Consider the following 17610-nt stretch of genomic DNA (forward strand, 5'->3'; position numbering starts at 1 on the left):
GGGAAGAGAAGGGGATGACAAGCCTCGTTGGGTCTGACTGACACACTGGTTGGCTCCGTCGTGCATTCTAGACCCTCCGTTACCAGCCACGGCGCCCTGAACCACCGAGGTTCAACCTGCCCAATTCCCCCGCTTCCTGGAACCGCCATGCCTCCCAGCCTCCCCGAGGCGAGCCTGTGTGCTGGGTGCCGGCACCTGCATCCTGCCCTCCCTGAGTGCCTCTGAGGCCCCTGTGTGCAGAGGTTTGGAGTCCGGTTCCAGGCTTGGCTGGACAATTCCTTTTATCCCTCCCAGCCTCAGCTTCCTCACCTGCAAAATGAGGAGATGGTCTCCCGGGGGAATTGGTGCAAAGATGGAGATAAGTTTAAAATCCAAGCAGTAAGAATGCTTCCGCGTCAGTGAAAGCCACCCAGTTTCCCTGGCCATGGCATTTGTGGCAACCCATTCGGTGTCCCCCAGGACCCTCATGAAAAAGTGCCCCTGGGAGCAACTGGCTGTGTGTCATCACCTGCCTGGGACAGGTTCCTGACAGCGCAGGTCTGTCAGGAAGTCGGGGGAAGGTGGTCCTCCCACAGCCTCTGCGGGACAAGATTGCTGTCGGCTCTTGAAGCCATGATGTCCCCGTGGGCCCAGCCTTCTCAGAAGAGCTGCAAGCTCGTCCGTGGGTAGAAGGCAGGGACCTTGAGAGCTTGCCCGACAACTCCCCGATTCCAGGAAGAGAAAGAGCCGCACAGAAGGCCATTGACCCCACGCGCCTTGGCAAGTGGGAGCTGTTGACGCACGCGGTCATGATCGTGTGGTCCATGGCTGGCTCCACGCTGGGCATTCTTACTGAAACCTTTGGAGCCACAGTTTCCTCATCTGTTAAAAAATAAAGACAAGGTTCTTCTTCAGAAGCCTCGTTGTTAGAACAAAAGCAAAGCAACGCAGTGAACCTCTGCTCCCGGTGCGTGGCACAGGGCAGACCCAGCCGTGTTAGCGGGTGTCATGACAACAGCATCCCGGTGCCGGCTCTGCCCCTCCCGCTGGGCACCTTCAGCGGGTCCCATGAACTCGCTGTGCCTCTGTTGCCTCTAAATCTGCAAAGTCAGATACTAACGTGACCTCTCTCCTCACAGGCCCGTGTGAGGGTTCAGTGAGTCGAGCAAGTAAACATCTTTGGCTGCAGCAGGCAATGCACATGCTGTCTGGTCGCTGCTAATGATGTAGCAGGGGAAGCAGGAGTGGTAGCAGCCATGGTGGTGATAGTGACACAGGTTAGTGGGGTTCTGGCTGACTAGACAGCGGACAAAGGGGAGACTTAGAGCCAGGCCCTGCTCCCACTGCCTTCAGTTTCCTTCCGTCCTGGAGGGCGGCTGAAGCCCGTATGGCTGGGCCCACCCACTCGTGGTTGCCTGACTTGTGGGCACATCGGATGCCCCCCAGTTCTGGCCCTGAGTGCCCTCCAGGCCAGACCCTCTCCTCTCCTCTTCTGCAAAGGCAGAGATGAGACAAGGTGCCAGGTGGGACCAGAGGTTTTCCAAGTCCTGGCCCCACATTTTTCCTGAGCTCCCTGTTAAAGAGAACAGCACGCCACTGTCATTGCTCACCCGTTCAGTCATCCGTTCCCATCGACCAGTTACCCACTAAGCATCTATGAAGGGTCAGCTCTGACCTTGTCTGGGGATCCAGTGGGTGAGGAGCAGTCTGCGCCTTCGTGGGCGGCGGCAGTCGGGTAGACACTGTGTAGGACAATCCACAGCAGCGAGTGCAGGGATGCTGGGGCAGCTCGAAGGCGAGTGGCTGGCACAGGACTCGGGGGTTATTAGGGGCAGAGAAGGCTAACTAACTGGGAAGCCAAAGGTGAGCGCGAGTGAGCCAAAGGAAGCAGGAAGTGAAGGCCGGAGTCGGGGATTGATACAGAATTCCAGGACAGGAGGAGGGGGTCTCCTGTGCCACCGTTCCTGCCCCACTCCATTGCAGGCATTTCATATGCACAGCTCTTTGAAAAATCAAGGTGGTGTATCACATCAAGGGGCATATTTGCATAGATGAATATGCAAATCCGGGGTCCTGTCTCATTGCAATCCTACTTGGTGAGCTAAAGATAACCTGAAGCCCTCTTGCTGGGCCTGAGCTCAAATCCAAATGGAGGCTCCCAAGGAAACGATATAGGGACGCTTCACAGCCTCACTCACGCTCCTGATCTCCACTCGACCATCTCGTCCAGGCCTTAGAGAGACAGAGACATGAATAGAATCCTCCCCTTGAACTCCAGAGCTCACAGGCTAGTTGTCAACAGAATGCTGCAACACAGTGAGATAAGTGTTGCAATTAGAGCGAGACCGAGTCGGTGAGCACCTCCTCGATTGTTAAAATATTCAAATACTTGCACACCGGTTGCTAAATAGACCCTGTCATCACCATCTCCACCTGCCCTCTCCCCCACCCACACTTAACAAAGCCATCTCCTTTCTCCTCTGGTGCTTTCTGGACCCCTTACAGTCCAGCAACGAAGAGTTATACTGGACAGCCCTTCAGTACCAAGGCCAGCAACTTTTGGAAGGAGTATCCACACCCAACCAATTATCGTTGAATATTTTTAACATCACCTCTAAGGGTGATGGAAGCAGATACAATGGGTAGTAGGACCACAGAAGAAGGACCAGACAGTATTGTCTCGGTGTCTGAGAGGGCTTTATAAATAAAGGGATATTTGAGCTGGGCTTTGAAGGATGAGTAGGAGTTCACCAAATTGAGATGGATGATGACAGAGGAAGGGGGACACTATGTGCCAGGCCCTGTCACATATTTTACACAGTTTTTCCCACTTGATCCACAGAATAGTTTTTTTGAGGTAGATACAATTATTATCACTGTTTTTCTGATGGAAAAACTGAGGCTCAGAGAAGTGAAATGACTTGGGCAGGTAGCCCAATTGGGAGGAAGGGGAGCTGGTATGAATCATGGCTTGTGCCGCAGAAGCTTACTCTGAGAGCCAGAGCACGGAATGAATGGCAGGTTGATGGCCCCAAGGTTTGGCGACACCCTGTTTACAAAATAGGAAGCATATCGCCATGTAACTGGGAGGGAGTCTGGACGGGGCTGATCGAGATGGAAGCTGGACCCAGGAGCAGGGCAGGCTCTGTTTCTCCTCCTCCCGAAGCTAGCTGGGGCTAACGGCTGCCACAAACTCGTTGCTAATAAAAATCTGCACAGATGCCACAACAAAAAACAAGAAGGAAAAAAAGCAAAACTTGGGGTCCATAAAAGAGGGTCTCGTGACATTTGTCTACGAGAAGAGGCAATGGAGGGCAGTGATGAAGGCTTTGAGGCAGATCTGGATACTCGAAAGGTCTTGACCTTGTCTCCCTGTGAGACCCTGGTAACAGCATTAACTAATGCTTCCTGAGCACCTACTATGCGCCAGGTGCTAGGCTGAATTCTGTGCATGTGTCATCTGATTTATTTCTCCTAGTAGCCCTTCAAGGGCTTCCACTCATACCCCCTTTCACAACGAGGAAACTATAGCCTAGAAAAACCTAGGAAGAGGCAACTTCTCAATGGAGAAGCTAAGATTCTCACCCAGAACGCCCACCTCAGAGACCGTGTGTGTAGCTGCCCGGCCTCCCTCCTGTAATTTCACTTCGTTGGGCCTCTGTGTCCTCGTCTGTACCTTGGGCTGATCGGAAAGTCGTGCAGATGGACTGAGATAGACTCTTCATTCATTTGAAGACATGCACAAAGCACCTACTGTGTGCCAGGCACTGGAGAGCAGGCAAGGCCCCTGCCTCCTGCAGCTGCAGTTCTGTATGGAAACAGCCCAGCGCTTGGGTGACACCCTCAGTGCAGTGTCGCTCGGGCTTTGTTTGTTGTCAGAGCGGCTTCATTAGACTTGGCACAAACAGACCCAGATGTGATGTTTTGGAGTCTCTCTCACTTTGCAAGGTTTAATCACAGCCAAGCTCCCTGGTGACCTGCAGAACAACCCTCGGAGAAGGGCAGGGTGGCATTCTGCTTCCTGTTTTGTAAACAGGGAAACTGAGGCCACGGGGCAGCACGTGGGGGGCCCTGGCCTTCGGAGCCCTGGCCCAGGCTCCAGCAGATTCCACAAAAGCCCCCGGGCTCTCCCTGGACAGGAAGGCTCCATGCCCAGCGCGTTCCCTGCGGTTTAGAGGGGAGGGACCAGCATGCAGAAGGGCAGCCTGAGGCTTGAGGGGTTGTGAGACCCGTGGGTTGTGTGTGTTTTTAGGGGAAAGTGGCATGATAGTCTATCATGAAAGTGACATCTCCCACCAGAAAAGGTCAGCCGGGCACGGCCTCAGGAGAAAGGATGCGCCTTTAAACGAATGCAGCTCCTTCCACTGCACGGGGTCCTCTCGGTGGTTGGGCTGGTGAAAACCCATCCACCGGACCCGTGCTGAGAGCGCTGAGAACGGGGGGGCTGGGGCCAGCAAGCGGGCCTTCAGCGAAATTAGAAGCTGGAGCCGCCCGTACTCATCTGGAGGGAAAGACAGGAGGAGGCCAGGCCACTCCCTGGGCCCAAGGTCAAATGCGGTGCACAGCCCCCCCGCAATGGCTCCAGCCCCCCGGCCTCTGTCACCTCCCCTCAGTCCCCAGCAGGTCTCCCTGCTCCCCTCCAATGAACTCCCAACAGGTCAATGAATCCATTCTCTTCCTGTCTTCCTAATTAGTTTGCAAAGGAAGATGAACAGCAAGCAAAATAAACTGAATGTCTGTGCAACAAAAGGATTTTTTTAAAAGAAACAACCAGCCCCTCTAGCTAAAAGCTCTGCCAGCAGCTCTCGGTTCACTTGAGAGTTTCCAGCCCCCGTTTGCAGGGAAGGGAAAGAAATTTATAGCCGTCTCCCTCCACGGGGCCCTTCGGAGCTCAGCAAATGGACTTGTTCAGCTTAATTGGAATTCTCTTCCTGATTGTATTTTTGTAACCTATTAGGCTATGCTGCCTCTTGATCTCAGAATTCGGCTGAAATTAAATTTTAAAGTGTAAGTGAGAGGTTGTCTCTTTCCCCCGTTCTTGATTAAATAATGATTTGAGACAAAAACAATAAATAACAGTGCTGGCTTCCCTGGAGGCTGAGCGAGACTCCCAGAGAAACGCCGCAGCCGGAGTTCGTGGTGAGGGGACTTAATTACTTATTAGAAAAACTCAAGTGTTAAATGCCGAGTGTGTTGGGAAAGGAGATGAGGCAGGCTGATGAGCGCCGGGGAGGACGGGGGCTTCAGCCCGAGGAGCTGCAGGAGGAGAGGGGCTGCCTGCTTGCTCCCCACGGCCAGGAGCTTGTCCCTTAAAAATCAAACCTGAGGTCGGCAGTCCTTCCCATTGATAAGGCTTATGCTCTGGCCTCCTAGTTCCTTTCATTGACAAAGGCTGGGAGGGGTGAAAGGTCGAGATGGGGGAGCGGGAGCGATCCCCTGTAGCTCTGGAAGGCGAGACAGGCCACAGAGCACACAGGTGTCCTGTTGCTTTAAGAGTGATGGGGCAACAACACTTAGAACAGAGGGGCACAGACTCTGGTGCCTCAGGGGCCTTGTGGGGGGCCTTGTGGGGGGCCTTGTGGGGCTTGGGGTTGGCAAGCTCAGACCCCGACAAGGCCGCCGCCGTGACTCTCACGCTGATACTGCAGGAATGTGCACCCAGCATTGCAAGATCTTATTTCTTCAGCACAAACCAAAACGGAGTTGTTAGGTGAAACCACCCCATTCTACGGTGTTGTCAGTTAGTGCACGTGGGTGGTCGAGCATACCAAGGGGGCGTATCCAAAAACACCGCTGTCCGGTGCCACTGTTTGTCCCTTCATCCTCCTCACCCCGGGGCTCATGGTCAACTTCCAGCTGCCAGGCGACATCTGTGTCCGTCCAAGGCCACCTTGCCTGGCCATGAGGCCGTCTGGACAAACGCGAGCAGTGAGAGCTGGGGCGCGGGCTTCAGCCCGAGTGGGAGTGGCGGGATGGGGAGTCAATGCGCAGCCCCGCCCAGGCTGAGCCGGTCCTGGCGTCAGCTCTGCCCGGGCTCCTGTCCTCCAGCGCCCACTGTGGCAGCTGGTTTGATACATCTTCTACTGGGTCCCCCTCCCTCTCATCTCATCCCCCCACGTCCCTACGGCCACGCCCTCTGGGACACATTACCAGCACTCGAATTCCCAGCTCCATTTCCTGGAGAACCCATAGTAAGGTCGGCACTGTTTACCTGGTGGTTAAGCAGATCTTATAGGGACTGAAGGTTCAGGTCAAGACCGAAAGGTGGGCCTTTGTGAAGACATGAAAGGAAGGGCAAGGCCGAGGTGGCGGAAGAGGTCAGAGGGGACCAAAGAGGACAGCCTGGTCTGAGGAGCTCCCGTCTTAAATGGGTCCCTGGCTCCCTGAAGACACTGCTACTGGGCAGCAGGTCTAGGTGGCTCCTAGCGAGTATCTTGAGCACCGTTTTGCAGCCAAGCCGGGAAGAAGGGGGCAGGGAGCAGCTGCAGGCCTAGCGGGGAAAGTCCCAATGGATGGAGAAGAGCTCAGAGATGAATTTTGAGAAGCTGTTAGGTAAAGGAGGAGGCAGGGGGGAGCCGGGCAGCTGCCCTGGTGTCAGGGTGGCACGGGCCTGTTTGCATCTCCATGCTGGAGTGGACGCCCGGCTCGGAAGGAGGTCCCGAGACGGGAGGGCAGAGGCCAAGGACGGCATCGAGACTTGGTCTCATGTGCGTCCTCGTAGCTGTCACCCCGCCTTCCCCCTCCCGCCCCCCCCGACACACATTCCGTCTCGGGCTCCCTGCAATTGTGTCTCCTTTGTGTGGGTGAATGGCAAGCTCTGGAAAAGCTAGAGTCTGGGGCTGCGAGGCCATTAAACTAACCAGACATCTCTAATGAATTTATTAAAACGTCCTGTCCCCCGGAAATATCGACGAGCCATCAGGACATGTAAAGACAGAACCAAATAGATTTCAGCAGAAAGAGGCAGGGATGCATGTCCTCCCTCCCCCCACCCACCCCAGGTAAATACTCCAACCCAAGCAGGTCAAACAGAGTGAGAAGTATTGTCTGTTCGGAACCTGCCAGGGATGTGACATGGCACTGCTTGTGCCCTGGGCCGTGGCGTGAAACCCCCTCCCCCCCCACTGACCAGGCCGGTTGTGAATCCCGACCTGGGGCACCGCAGCCAGAGGTCACAGAATAAGATTCATCCCGAGCAGTGGGACTGTGAACAGGCCGCAGGGGTTGGTATTTTTAGGCACCAGGTGGGGGGTCATGTCAGGAGCACCGTTCTCTCTGTTTTCCGGTGACGATGGGAAGCACGATGCCAGGTAGAATTCTTGGTTCTAAGCTCCCAAGTTCCGTGTGGATATTGGCTGTGGTCAGGCAGAGACGCCCCGAAAGTGTCCCCGTGAGCGCAGGGTGTGGGGTGGAGAAGAAAAGGTCCCCTTCTCCCGCCACCAGCCCTAAGGGGCCTCCCACCTGCCTAATCGTTGCCGGTGGGGACCCACAATGCACCAGGGCCAATCATGTGAAGTGAGCAGCCAAGGCTTTGCGCACAGACAAGGGGAGGGTCCAGCTCTGCCAGGTTCTGGGGAGAGAAAGGCCCAGCCTGGCTGCGCCCAGTGAGCAGGCCAGGGGACACGGGAATCGCTGTTCTCACGGCCCCTTAACTGGAGCCTGGTTCCCTCCAAGGAGGGCTTGCCTGGTTCACGGTGACATCCTGGCCACCAGACACCCACCACCTCTGAGGCCGAGTCTGGGAGCCCATCCCTGGTCCACGCCCCAGCTGAGCGCTCGGCCCCAGAGCTGAGCCCGGGGGCAGCTGCCTGGCGTAGCGCTTCCTGACTCCTGACCGGCCTGACCGGCCGTGGAAACACACCTCCCCTTCCCACTCCCGGAGGCAGGGAGATGTGACGTCCGACGTCCACGTTGCAAAGAGGAAGTCAAAACGGAGCTAGAAACTCCGCCTGAGCAACTTATCTTGAGGTCCCTTCTCCAGGGCACCGCTAGCCGGGACCCAAGCGGGGACAGCAGCCGCCGTGCTGGGTAGACCGTGGCCACGCTGAGCCATCCCTCGGCTGTGCCCAAAGCCTCCCGGGAGAATCCACGAGGAAGCCCTGCCCCCCAGCCCGGAGCTGACATGCTGAGCTGTCGGAGGCACCTCGAGGCTCTCCCAGTCGCGTGTTTCTGTGTCTCCCCCTCAGGCCAACTGCGGAGAAGGCAGGAATGTTCCTGAGAAAGGCCGTAATGCGTGAGATAAAGTGGGGCAGGCAGGCTGTGGTGGTGAGGTCCACAGAGTATGTGTGGGGTCCGGGCAGCGTCTAAAGGAAGCCCAGGTCTATACGTCTGCATGTCTGTAAGTCAAGCCAGCGCGCTTCAATGAAGTGTGTGCTCCTGCCCTGGCAAGCCTGTCGTCACCAGCATCTCCGATCTAAGTCGGGATCTCAGGCCCTTCAGGGCCCGGGCAGGGCGTGGCAGGGTGGGAAGCCTGCCCAGGGCCTGGCCCTCCCTCCTCGTCCACCGTCCGCCGCCTCCACCACGCGGCACCTGGGCGGGCCTCCCACACCTGCACGCTGACACCTCAGCCTGAACCTCCAAGGCCTGTCCAGAGAGCCCCCTCGAGCTGGGAATGTACACCTTCGAAAACAGGTAGATCCAGGGATGAGCCGCAGAGACCCTGGGGGCTCGGGCCATTTAAACAGGATCCTGGGGTCTCAGGGGCCAGGAGAGCCATTCCCGAGGCGCCCTCTTGATCCCATGGGTTATCGTTGGAGGAGGCCCAGGCAGGGGTTCCTCTTGCCGCAGCTAAAACGCCTGCACAGTTGGCGGGGACCAGAACCAAACCCGGTGTCATCCCAGGCGAGACACCCAGAACTGAGAGAAAAGCGTCCGCTGCGCTCCTAAACACACTGCCGCCTTCCCAGGGGCAGCTCTCCATCAGCCCTCACTCCTCCGTCTGTCTTAGGTGAACCCCTCCTCATTCCCAGTCACCCCAAAGCCAAATCCCAAGCCCCTCCCCAAGCCCCGTGTTGCAAGCAGACCCTCCCTTTGCGGCCTCATCCTGGCCCGCGCATGTCAGGGAGCTCTCTCGGTCCAGCTTGGGCACTAAGGGACTGAGGCGAGGTAGCGCCGGCAGCTTGAGGTCCCTGCAGAGGAAGCGAACAGCTCTGCCGCCTCCCGTGTCCAAACGCGGAGAAACCAAAACTCGAAGTTCAGGGCCGAGTGTGAGGGTGTGCAGAAAGGTGTGTGTGTTTTCTTGTCATTTGCGACTCTAATGATGGACTCACGTTGCCCGCTCTTCTCTTTCTCTTACACCTTACCCACCTACTAAAGGAGGAGCTCTTGCTTGGTAAGTGGATGAAATCCGCAAAGACATGAGAGCATTTATTAGACGCCACTGAGAGCCTTAGCTCCTGCTCCGGGGGAAGGACGCACACAGAGGCCGTAGAGCTTTTTGTTTGTTTTCAGTCAGACTATTTGACCTCCTCCCCCCCACCCCCTTTCTTTTCCCCTTTAATTGAAAACTACTAAAATGTCATTTTGTGACCTTGACTTTACATATATCTTTTTTAAAGCTCATCTTTATTTCATTTCTTTTCCCCACGTGATAATTTGTTTAAGGATCGATTCAGGCAACTTTTTCTTTAAAAGAAAACATAGTCCAAATCATTGAGAATTTGGTTGAAGTTCAAAACTTTGGCTTTATCTTTTTTTATTTTTTTCAGTTCCAAGATAATTTTTTTTTCAGGCCCACAGCCCCATTTCTCTCCCCTCCCCCTTCCTTTATTTTATTATTGTTTTAGATTAAGGGTGTATCCGCCCCACCCCCCCTTTTCTATTAAGTTGCCTCTTTGGTTTGTGTTAATTCATTAGAAATTAAATTTTTGTATAATTTCCTTTTTCTTTCGTTTAATCTGGATCGCATGCTTTTTCTCTGCATGACACCTCAATCTTCCAGTTATCCTAGCAGGGGGTAAATATCTCCTTTCTGTGGTATTCTCTCAGGAAGTTGTGCTTTTGTTTTTTGGCGTCTCTTCTTTCCTCTCTCCTCTCGTTACAGTGCATCATGACGGTAAACATTTCTAGGTTGTCTAGACGCCGCCGCGGCCGACGCTCAGCGCCTCCAACGGGTGTTTTTGCTTTCAGATCACTGGCTCGGGGTCTGCTGCTGACCCCTTTACCAAAACAGCCAGCCCGCTCGCCACCCCCCGCGGACGGTCCCAGGAGTACGACTCAGGCAATGACACCTCCTCGCCGCCCTCTGCGCAGATCAGCTCCAGCAGGTCGCGGGGGCAGAAGGAGAGTCCTGGTGGTGAACGCAGCCAGGGCCGGGACCTCCACAGCGGCAACACCTCCGATTCAGGGAACTCCTTCACCACCTCCTCGCCCCAGAACAAGGGGCCAGCTCCGGACCATCTCTCCCCCACCAGCAGGGGCGGAGAGCCAAGGTCAGTCCCCTGGGCGGGAGGAGGGGGCTGCCTTAGCTCCGCATCACAGTCTCGCACCCTTGCCCTGCACCTCCCACTGGGCTCCCACCCAGGAGTCTTTTATTTGCAAGAGGAAAAAACTCAACTTGAACTGGCATAGTTTTTAACAAACCCTACTTTTTAAAAATGATTTTTGAAATACTCAGCTTCAGGTACAGCTGGATCCAGGGGCTCAAAAATATATCCTTGGGAAACTGTCTTTTCCATGACATCTCTCAGCTCTGCTTCCCTCTGTTGCTTCATCCTCGAGCAGGCCCTCCCAAGGCACTGGCAGATGTCCATCCAGCTAACATTCCATCTGTGTAACCAGCCACTGGCAGGGAAATACCTTTCCCACAAACTTCATCAGAGCACAGGGCAGGTGCTCATCGGCTCTGCTCGGCCAGCTTGGGCCACTTCCCGCTGTGGCCCAACCACTCCAGCCCGGGGGAGGCTGAATTCTTGTCTAGAATGAGTCGCTGTCATTCAAAGGTAGACCACAATATTTACCCAAATGTACTGAAAATTTATGTCCACACAAAAACCTGCAATTAATGTTTGTATAACAGCTTTATTCTTAATTGCCAAAACCTGGAAGTAACGAGATGTCCTTTAGTAGATAAATGGAGAAATAAGCTGTGGCCCATCCAGACAATGGAATATTATTCAGACCCAAAAAGAAATGAGCTTTTAAGTCATGAAATGACATGGAGGAACTTTAAAATCCATACTACTAAGTGGAAGAAGCCAATCTGAAACGGCTGCATGCTGTGTGATCCAACCATCACATTCTGGAAAAGGCAGAACTGGAGACAGTGAGGGACCAGTGGTCGCCGGGGGCGGTGCTGGGAGGGGGGGGATGAGGACTGAGGATTCTTAGGGCAGGGAAACGATGGTGTTCGAGACTATAACAGTGGATACGTGTCATTATACACTTGTCAAAGCCCATAGAATGGACACCACCAAGAGTGGACCCTCCTGTGACCTGGGCTTGGGTCAGGTTTATTATTTATAACAAATGTACCATTCCGTGGGGAATGTTGACCGTGGGGTAGGCTGCACTCGTGGAAAGTTAGAGATATAAAACTTCACATGCCTCTTGCCCATTTCACACACCTGCTGGATGCAGTTTTCTGTGGAAAACACTTGCGTGCAGCCACGTAGGAGACAGTTGTAATGCTATTTCATCACCGAGGAGAGCACCACGGTAGCAGCTGCTGCAGTTTGTGCCCACTCACTTCACACCCTCATGCAGGGTCTCCTCTCTCAGCTCCAGGCACTTCCCACAGGCCGGACACCGGTTGGTGCTGGAGAAACAAAAGCGGGGGCCCTTCTCCCCGGGAGTGAGTGTTAATGGGGGAGCTGCAGAGGTGCCGGAGGTGGGAAGGACTGGCTTGCACTCCGCCGTACAACAGTGGGGTCTTCCTTCTGGGGATGGGTCTGCTCTGGTTCACAGTGGCCGGGTTTCAGAAGACAGCCAAGCTGAGCGCGCCGGTCATCCCAGTACTCGGGAGGCTGAGGCTGGGGGACCGGGCGGTGGGGGGGGCAGGAGCTCTGGGCTGTAATGCGCTGGGCTGATCGATAGGGTGTCAGCATCAACACGGGGACCTCCTGCGAGTATGGTGACCTCCCGGGAGCGGGGCCCACCAGGATGCCCACGGAGGGGGAACCGGCCCAGGTCGGAAAGACAGCAAAGCCGCAGAGGCAGAGCCGTCTGCGAGGACAGAGCGCCCTGTGTGCCCAGCACACGGTCACTTCAGTCCTGGACACACCGCTTGGCGTCCACACACAGACCTGGCCTCTGGTTTGCCGCCTCAGGACATCCCTGACCCCAGTTCACACCCAAGCTTGGCTGGGAGCCAGGGCTGGGCCAGAGCAAATGTCAGTGTCTCCGGAACAGGCAGTGACATGCCCAGATGAGCAAGGACACGTGTGTACTGACACAGGGCTGTTATGCCAGGAACACTGAGAGCAGCGATAACAACACCAGCAATCATAATAGTGGCAGCTAGTACTCCTGGAGCCCCTAACTATATGCTCGGTCCTATGCCAAGTGCTTTCCACGAATCATCTTCCTTCACTCAGGGATAGGTCCCAGTATAACCCCCTTTTAGCGGTTGGGGAAACTGAGGCTGGGAGTCATTCGGAAATGCAGTTAATGAGGGACAACACTGGATCCAACACAGTCTGTCCCAGGACTGGAGCAACACCCAGAAGCGTCCCAGCAGCTACCTGCTTAATGTGCTCTATGCAGGCAGCCACACTAAATCATTCAGCCCCAGCCTTTCACTCTGAAATGTGAATGATCTTTAAATCCACGGCTCTTTGTGTCACGTCAGCTCTGAGCAGATGGCTGAGTGCAAGAGGCATCAGCTCTAAGTCCGGGGAACCCTGGTCCGTGAAGGTGGGGGGCTGGTGAGGTGCAGGGGCGTGGGCTCGGAGCTGGACAGATGGGGTTTGGGCATCGGGGAGGCCCGGAGTCCTCTGTGAACAGTGGTGCCGCTTCATGAGGCTGTTGGTCGGACTGAGATGATGCCTGTGAAGGGCCAGGGCACAGAGCATCTCAAGGTGCTTGTTCTGCAGCTGTGTTGACGGCCTGGGGCCCAGGCCTCAGGCTCCGGCCCAGGGACTGGGACAGTGTCCAGAGAGACATGAGCCCCATCCCCAAGGCACTCGGTGTCTGCAGAAGGAAGAAACAACCATGAGACCAAGAGGTCTCTTTGGCAGAGGGAGGCATGAGGGCTGGGAGGACACACCGGAGGGCACCCAGCCAGATGCAGGGGGTGTCAAAGAAGGCCTCCCTGAAAAGGTGAGGTCAGCCTAAAGCCTGAACCCCGAGGAGGCGTTTTCAGGTGAAGAGGGGAGAGAGGGGGTGCCAGGCGGTGGGAATGCTCCAAGGCCGGACACAAGGGAGGGGACAGGGACATTGCAGGAGGAACACACAGTCCCCCAGGCCCAGAGTCCAGGGAGGAGAGCTGAGCCTGAAGGCTGAACCGAGGAACCTACTACTGTTGTTGGAACTTGACCCTTGGCCCAAGCCAGTGAGCAGGTCCTGACTGAGCCCCGCGCGGCCCGAGGCAGGTGGGAACGCAAAGCAGCCGCTGTCCCCGGTGGCTCTGAACGAGCTTCTACCCTTCGGGTCTCAGCTCTCCCCGGTGCGGAACGGCTACGCTACGGTTTCCAAAACCTAATCCAGCTTCTTGGTTTTCACCCTCCCCCTGTACCACTCTCACTTCAGTAAACTCGCGCTTCACGTGAGGACACTTATGGCACCACCTTAAAGAGAACATCACATCCCTGGTCCTGAATAGAAGGCGCCCATAAAAGCACATGGTGAAACGTGTGTATTTCTAGTCAGTCACAGTGGCCTGCTCCTCTCCGGGAGCCTGCAGCCTGGGAGGTGGTGAAACCCGGCAGCACCCACACACCTTCCCACTAATGGAATCAGAGGTCGGGCAGGACGGGGCAGGGAGTAGAGCTCCCAGCACGTGATGTGATGTTATTGTCCACCGTGCCCCTGCCCAGTGGCCCAAAATACTGTGAAGTGTCCCCTTGGGATGTGTCCCACCCTGCCTCTACTCCAACCTCGGTGGCCTGGGGTCACTTCCCGGAGGCAGGACGGGAAGAGGAGGGAGGGGGTGCGGGGAGCACCACAGTTGAGGCAGAGGCGGGAGGCGAGTACCAGCGCGGCCCACAGGGCAGAGGCGGGCGGTACTGACAATGCTCTCCCTCCCACAGGGGACTGCAGTCACCGGTGAAGAAGTCCAGTGCCGTCCCGCCCACAGCCCAGAGCTCCCCCAGAAGAGGGTGCTCCCGCAGCTCCTCCCATGCCAGCACCCGGTCCTCCAGCCACTCCTCCCGGTCCCCCAGCCCCAGGGCCTCCCCCAGGTACACCCGGAGCCGGTCCGCCTCCTCTGGGAAAAGGTGAGTGCGCCTGACCTGGCTCTGCAGCATTTCCTCCTGAGGGAGCTGATGAGGTGCCAGGGACAGAGCCGTCCTGCGGCCCGCGGGCAGAGGCGTCAGGCAGACGTGAGTTGAATGCCGTTATCCAGTGTGAGCTGCTGGCCTTGGGCCTCCGCTCAGCTCTCTGGGCCTCAGTTTCCTCATGTGCAAAATGAAAATAATAACAATACTTACCCTGAAGGATTGTTCCAAGAACTACAAGGCACTTAGAGCAAAACTAGGAACATTATAAATATTAGTTATTATTGTTACTATTGGCATGATGAGGAGCCGATGTGTGTCAATTAGCTTCTGCAAAAAAAAAATAAAATAAAATAAAATAACCCCCCCACGGGCTGTCATGGCTCAGTGATTGAGTGTTGATCTATGAACCAGGAGGTCATAGTTTGATTCCCAGTCAGGGCACATGCCCGGGTTGTGGGCTTAATCCCCAGTGGGGGACATGGAGAAGGCAATGAATGATTCTCTCTTTTTCTCTCTTTCCTTCTCCCTTCCTCTCTGAAATCAATAAAAAGATATATTTTTAAAAATTAAAAAAAATTACCCCCAAACTTAGCATCCTTAAACAGGTATTTATTTTCTGATTCTGTGGATCAGCGATCTGGGCTGGGCTCAGCTGAGTGGTTCTTCTACTCTCTTGGGCTCATGTATGTGTCTTCCGTGAGCTGGGGCTGCTGCTCTGTTTCGGGTGGTCTCTCACCTTCCAGCTCACTTGTCTGGGCTTCTCCGCGCTGCGATGGCCAGGTTCAGAGAGAGAGAGTGCGGAAGTGTGCGAGGCCTCTGAGGGCCTGGCTTGGGATGGACGTGATATCCCTTCTGCCATTCTGTTAGCCACAGAAGTCACAACGACCAATCAGACGCAAGGGGTGCTCCTCTGAGTGGGAGGAGCTGCAAAGGCACATTTCAAGGGGTGTGGCTACAGGAAGATGAGGGAGTGTCCATTGTTTGCATTCTACCACTGAGTTACAATAGCGATTAGTAATTGTTTCTTTTTTTCCCTGTCGAATAAGGATGCAGCAGAATGCACAGACACGAACCCTCAGGGCTGGAAGTCCACCTAGTCATCCTGGGGCTCCACGCAGTCCAGCTCCCCTCTTCAAACAGGAATTCCCAACAGATGTCCTTGAGCAAATTATATCCCCTCCCTGTGCCTCTGTTTCCTCATACACAACAGGACTGGTCCCAGGACCCAACCCTAGGATGTGCTGAGGATTAAATGAGATAATGCACCCAAAGCTAATATTAGTTCAATGTCTGGCACAGAGTAAAATGCATTAATATGATAATACTGGAGGCCTGGTGCACAAAATTCGTGCACTTGGTGGCGGGGGGTGGAGGGTGGGGGAGTCCCTCAGCCCAGCCTGTGCCCTCTCACAGTCTGGGAGCCCTCAGGAGATGTCCGACTGATGGATGTCTAAACCGTCAGTCAGACATCCTTAGCACTGCTGTGGAGGCAGGAGAAGCTCCCGCCACTGCCACTGAGCTCACCAGCAATGAGCCCAGCTCAGGGCTTCTGGCTGAGCAGCACGGGGGGTGGAGGGTGGGGGAGTCCCTCAGCCCAGCCTGTGCCCTCTCACAGTCTGGGAGCCCTCAGGAGATGTCCGACTGATGGATGTCTAAACCGTCAGTCAGACATCCTTAGCACTGCTGTGGAGGCAGGAGAAGCTCCCGCCACTGCCACTGAGCTCACCAGCAATGAGCCCAGCTCAGGGCTTCTGGCTGAGCAGCACTCCCCCTGTGGGAGCACACTGACCACCAGGGGCAGCTCCTGCATTGAGTGTCTGTCCCCTGGTGGTCAATGCGTGTCATAGCAACCGGTCATTCCACCATTCGGTCGATTTGCATATTCGCCTTTTATTATATAGGATAGACACATCATGGCTAATATTTCCCACTGCTGGCTCTGTGTTAATATGCTAAGTGATTTACCCTAATTTACTCATTTAATTTACAGTTCTATGGGGTAAGTGCTGTTATTACCCCATTTTAGAGATGAGAAAACAGAGACACAGAGGCATCACCTACCTAAGGCCACGTGGCTAATAAGTGGCCAGTATAGGAAGAGCTCAGTAAGAGGAAGTTGCCCACATTATTAACCACGTGACAGGGAGGGCACTTAGCCAGGGAGGGCCTGCTGCCTCGGCCTGGCCTCCAGAAACAGAAGGCCTGCGCCCAGCTGGCCATCCAGCAGCCTGGCGGCCGGCAGGCTTCTCAGGCGCGGCCTCCTCTCCTCCAGGTCCTTCTCGCGCTCTCCCAGCTACTCCTCCAAGTCTGGCCCGAGGAGCCCGCCCAGCAGAAGCTCTGGATCCCGCCGCAGCCCCAGCTACTCCCGCTACAGCCCCAGCAGGTACCAGCCCCACCCAGTAGCACTGGCCCCGCCCCTCTGAGTAGGCCCCACCTCCCAGGCTCAGGCCAGAATGTCCCCAAGCCCGCCCCTACTCCCCTTAGGTCAAACTAGCCAGACTAGGAATGGGATGATGATTAAACTGTAGTTCCCTTTGTCAGCCCAAGTGGCAGTGGAGACCCCAAATATATCCTTGTGTCCTAATGTACCCCCACCCCAAAGGCTCCCACGGTGACTCCCCAGAATTCACACCTCCACCATTCACACCCCCCATACTACTCCTCATCCCTATATTGAGCCCCCAATTCGTACTCATCAGGGCCTGGGTAACCTTCACATCCTCACCCCTGCAGCACCTGCACCCCTATAATGCCCACCCTCAAAGGCTGACACCTTGCCTGCGGTGCTCACCCTGCCTACGGTGTTCACCCTGCCCGCCGTGCTCACCCTACCTGCCGTGCTCACCCTGACCACGATATTCACCCACGACCACCGTACTCACCCACGCAGACTCCACAGCCCGGCCATCTTCCCTCCTGCCCTCTGGGGCCTGAGCAGACCCCGCCCCAGTGGGGAGAGGGCATGTGCACAGGAAGTGAGTGCCCCTCTCCCAGCCCCTCGCACAGTAAGCCCGGCAGCCCCAGCTCCCCAGTAATCCCCTCGCACCCCTTCACCCCTTCAGGGAACGGGACCCCAAATACAATGAGAAAAACTCGCAGCAGCGGGAGCGAGCGCGCAGGAGACGGAGGTCCTACTCGCCCATGCGGAAGCGCCGGAGAGACTCCCCGAGCCACCTAGAAGCTCGGAGGATCACCAGGTGAGAGGGGGGGTCACCAGGTGAGGGGGGCGGGTTTCCAGGTGAGGGGGGCGGGTCTC

At 55.7% G+C, this 17610-nt stretch overlaps 1 protein-coding gene across 1 annotated transcript in view; it reads left to right on the forward strand.

Moving 5' to 3' along the window:
• SRRM4 (serine/arginine repetitive matrix 4) overlaps nucleotides 1-17610 on the forward strand; it is a 127783-nt gene that overhangs the window by 102801 nt on the left and 7372 nt on the right. The window contains exons 9-12 of the mRNA XM_006754149.2: nucleotides 10108-10409; nucleotides 14166-14351; nucleotides 16627-16737; nucleotides 17417-17551. Coding sequence (XP_006754212.2) covers nucleotides 10108-10409; nucleotides 14166-14351; nucleotides 16627-16737; nucleotides 17417-17551 — 734 coding nt within the window. The remainder of the gene's footprint in view (nucleotides 1-10107; nucleotides 10410-14165; nucleotides 14352-16626; nucleotides 16738-17416; nucleotides 17552-17610) is intronic.

The sequence above is a fragment of the Myotis davidii genome, unplaced genomic scaffold (genome assembly GCF_000327345.1).
Source record: "Myotis davidii unplaced genomic scaffold, ASM32734v1 scaffold1330, whole genome shotgun sequence".
Lineage (NCBI taxonomy): Eukaryota > Metazoa > Chordata > Mammalia > Chiroptera > Vespertilionidae > Myotis > Myotis davidii.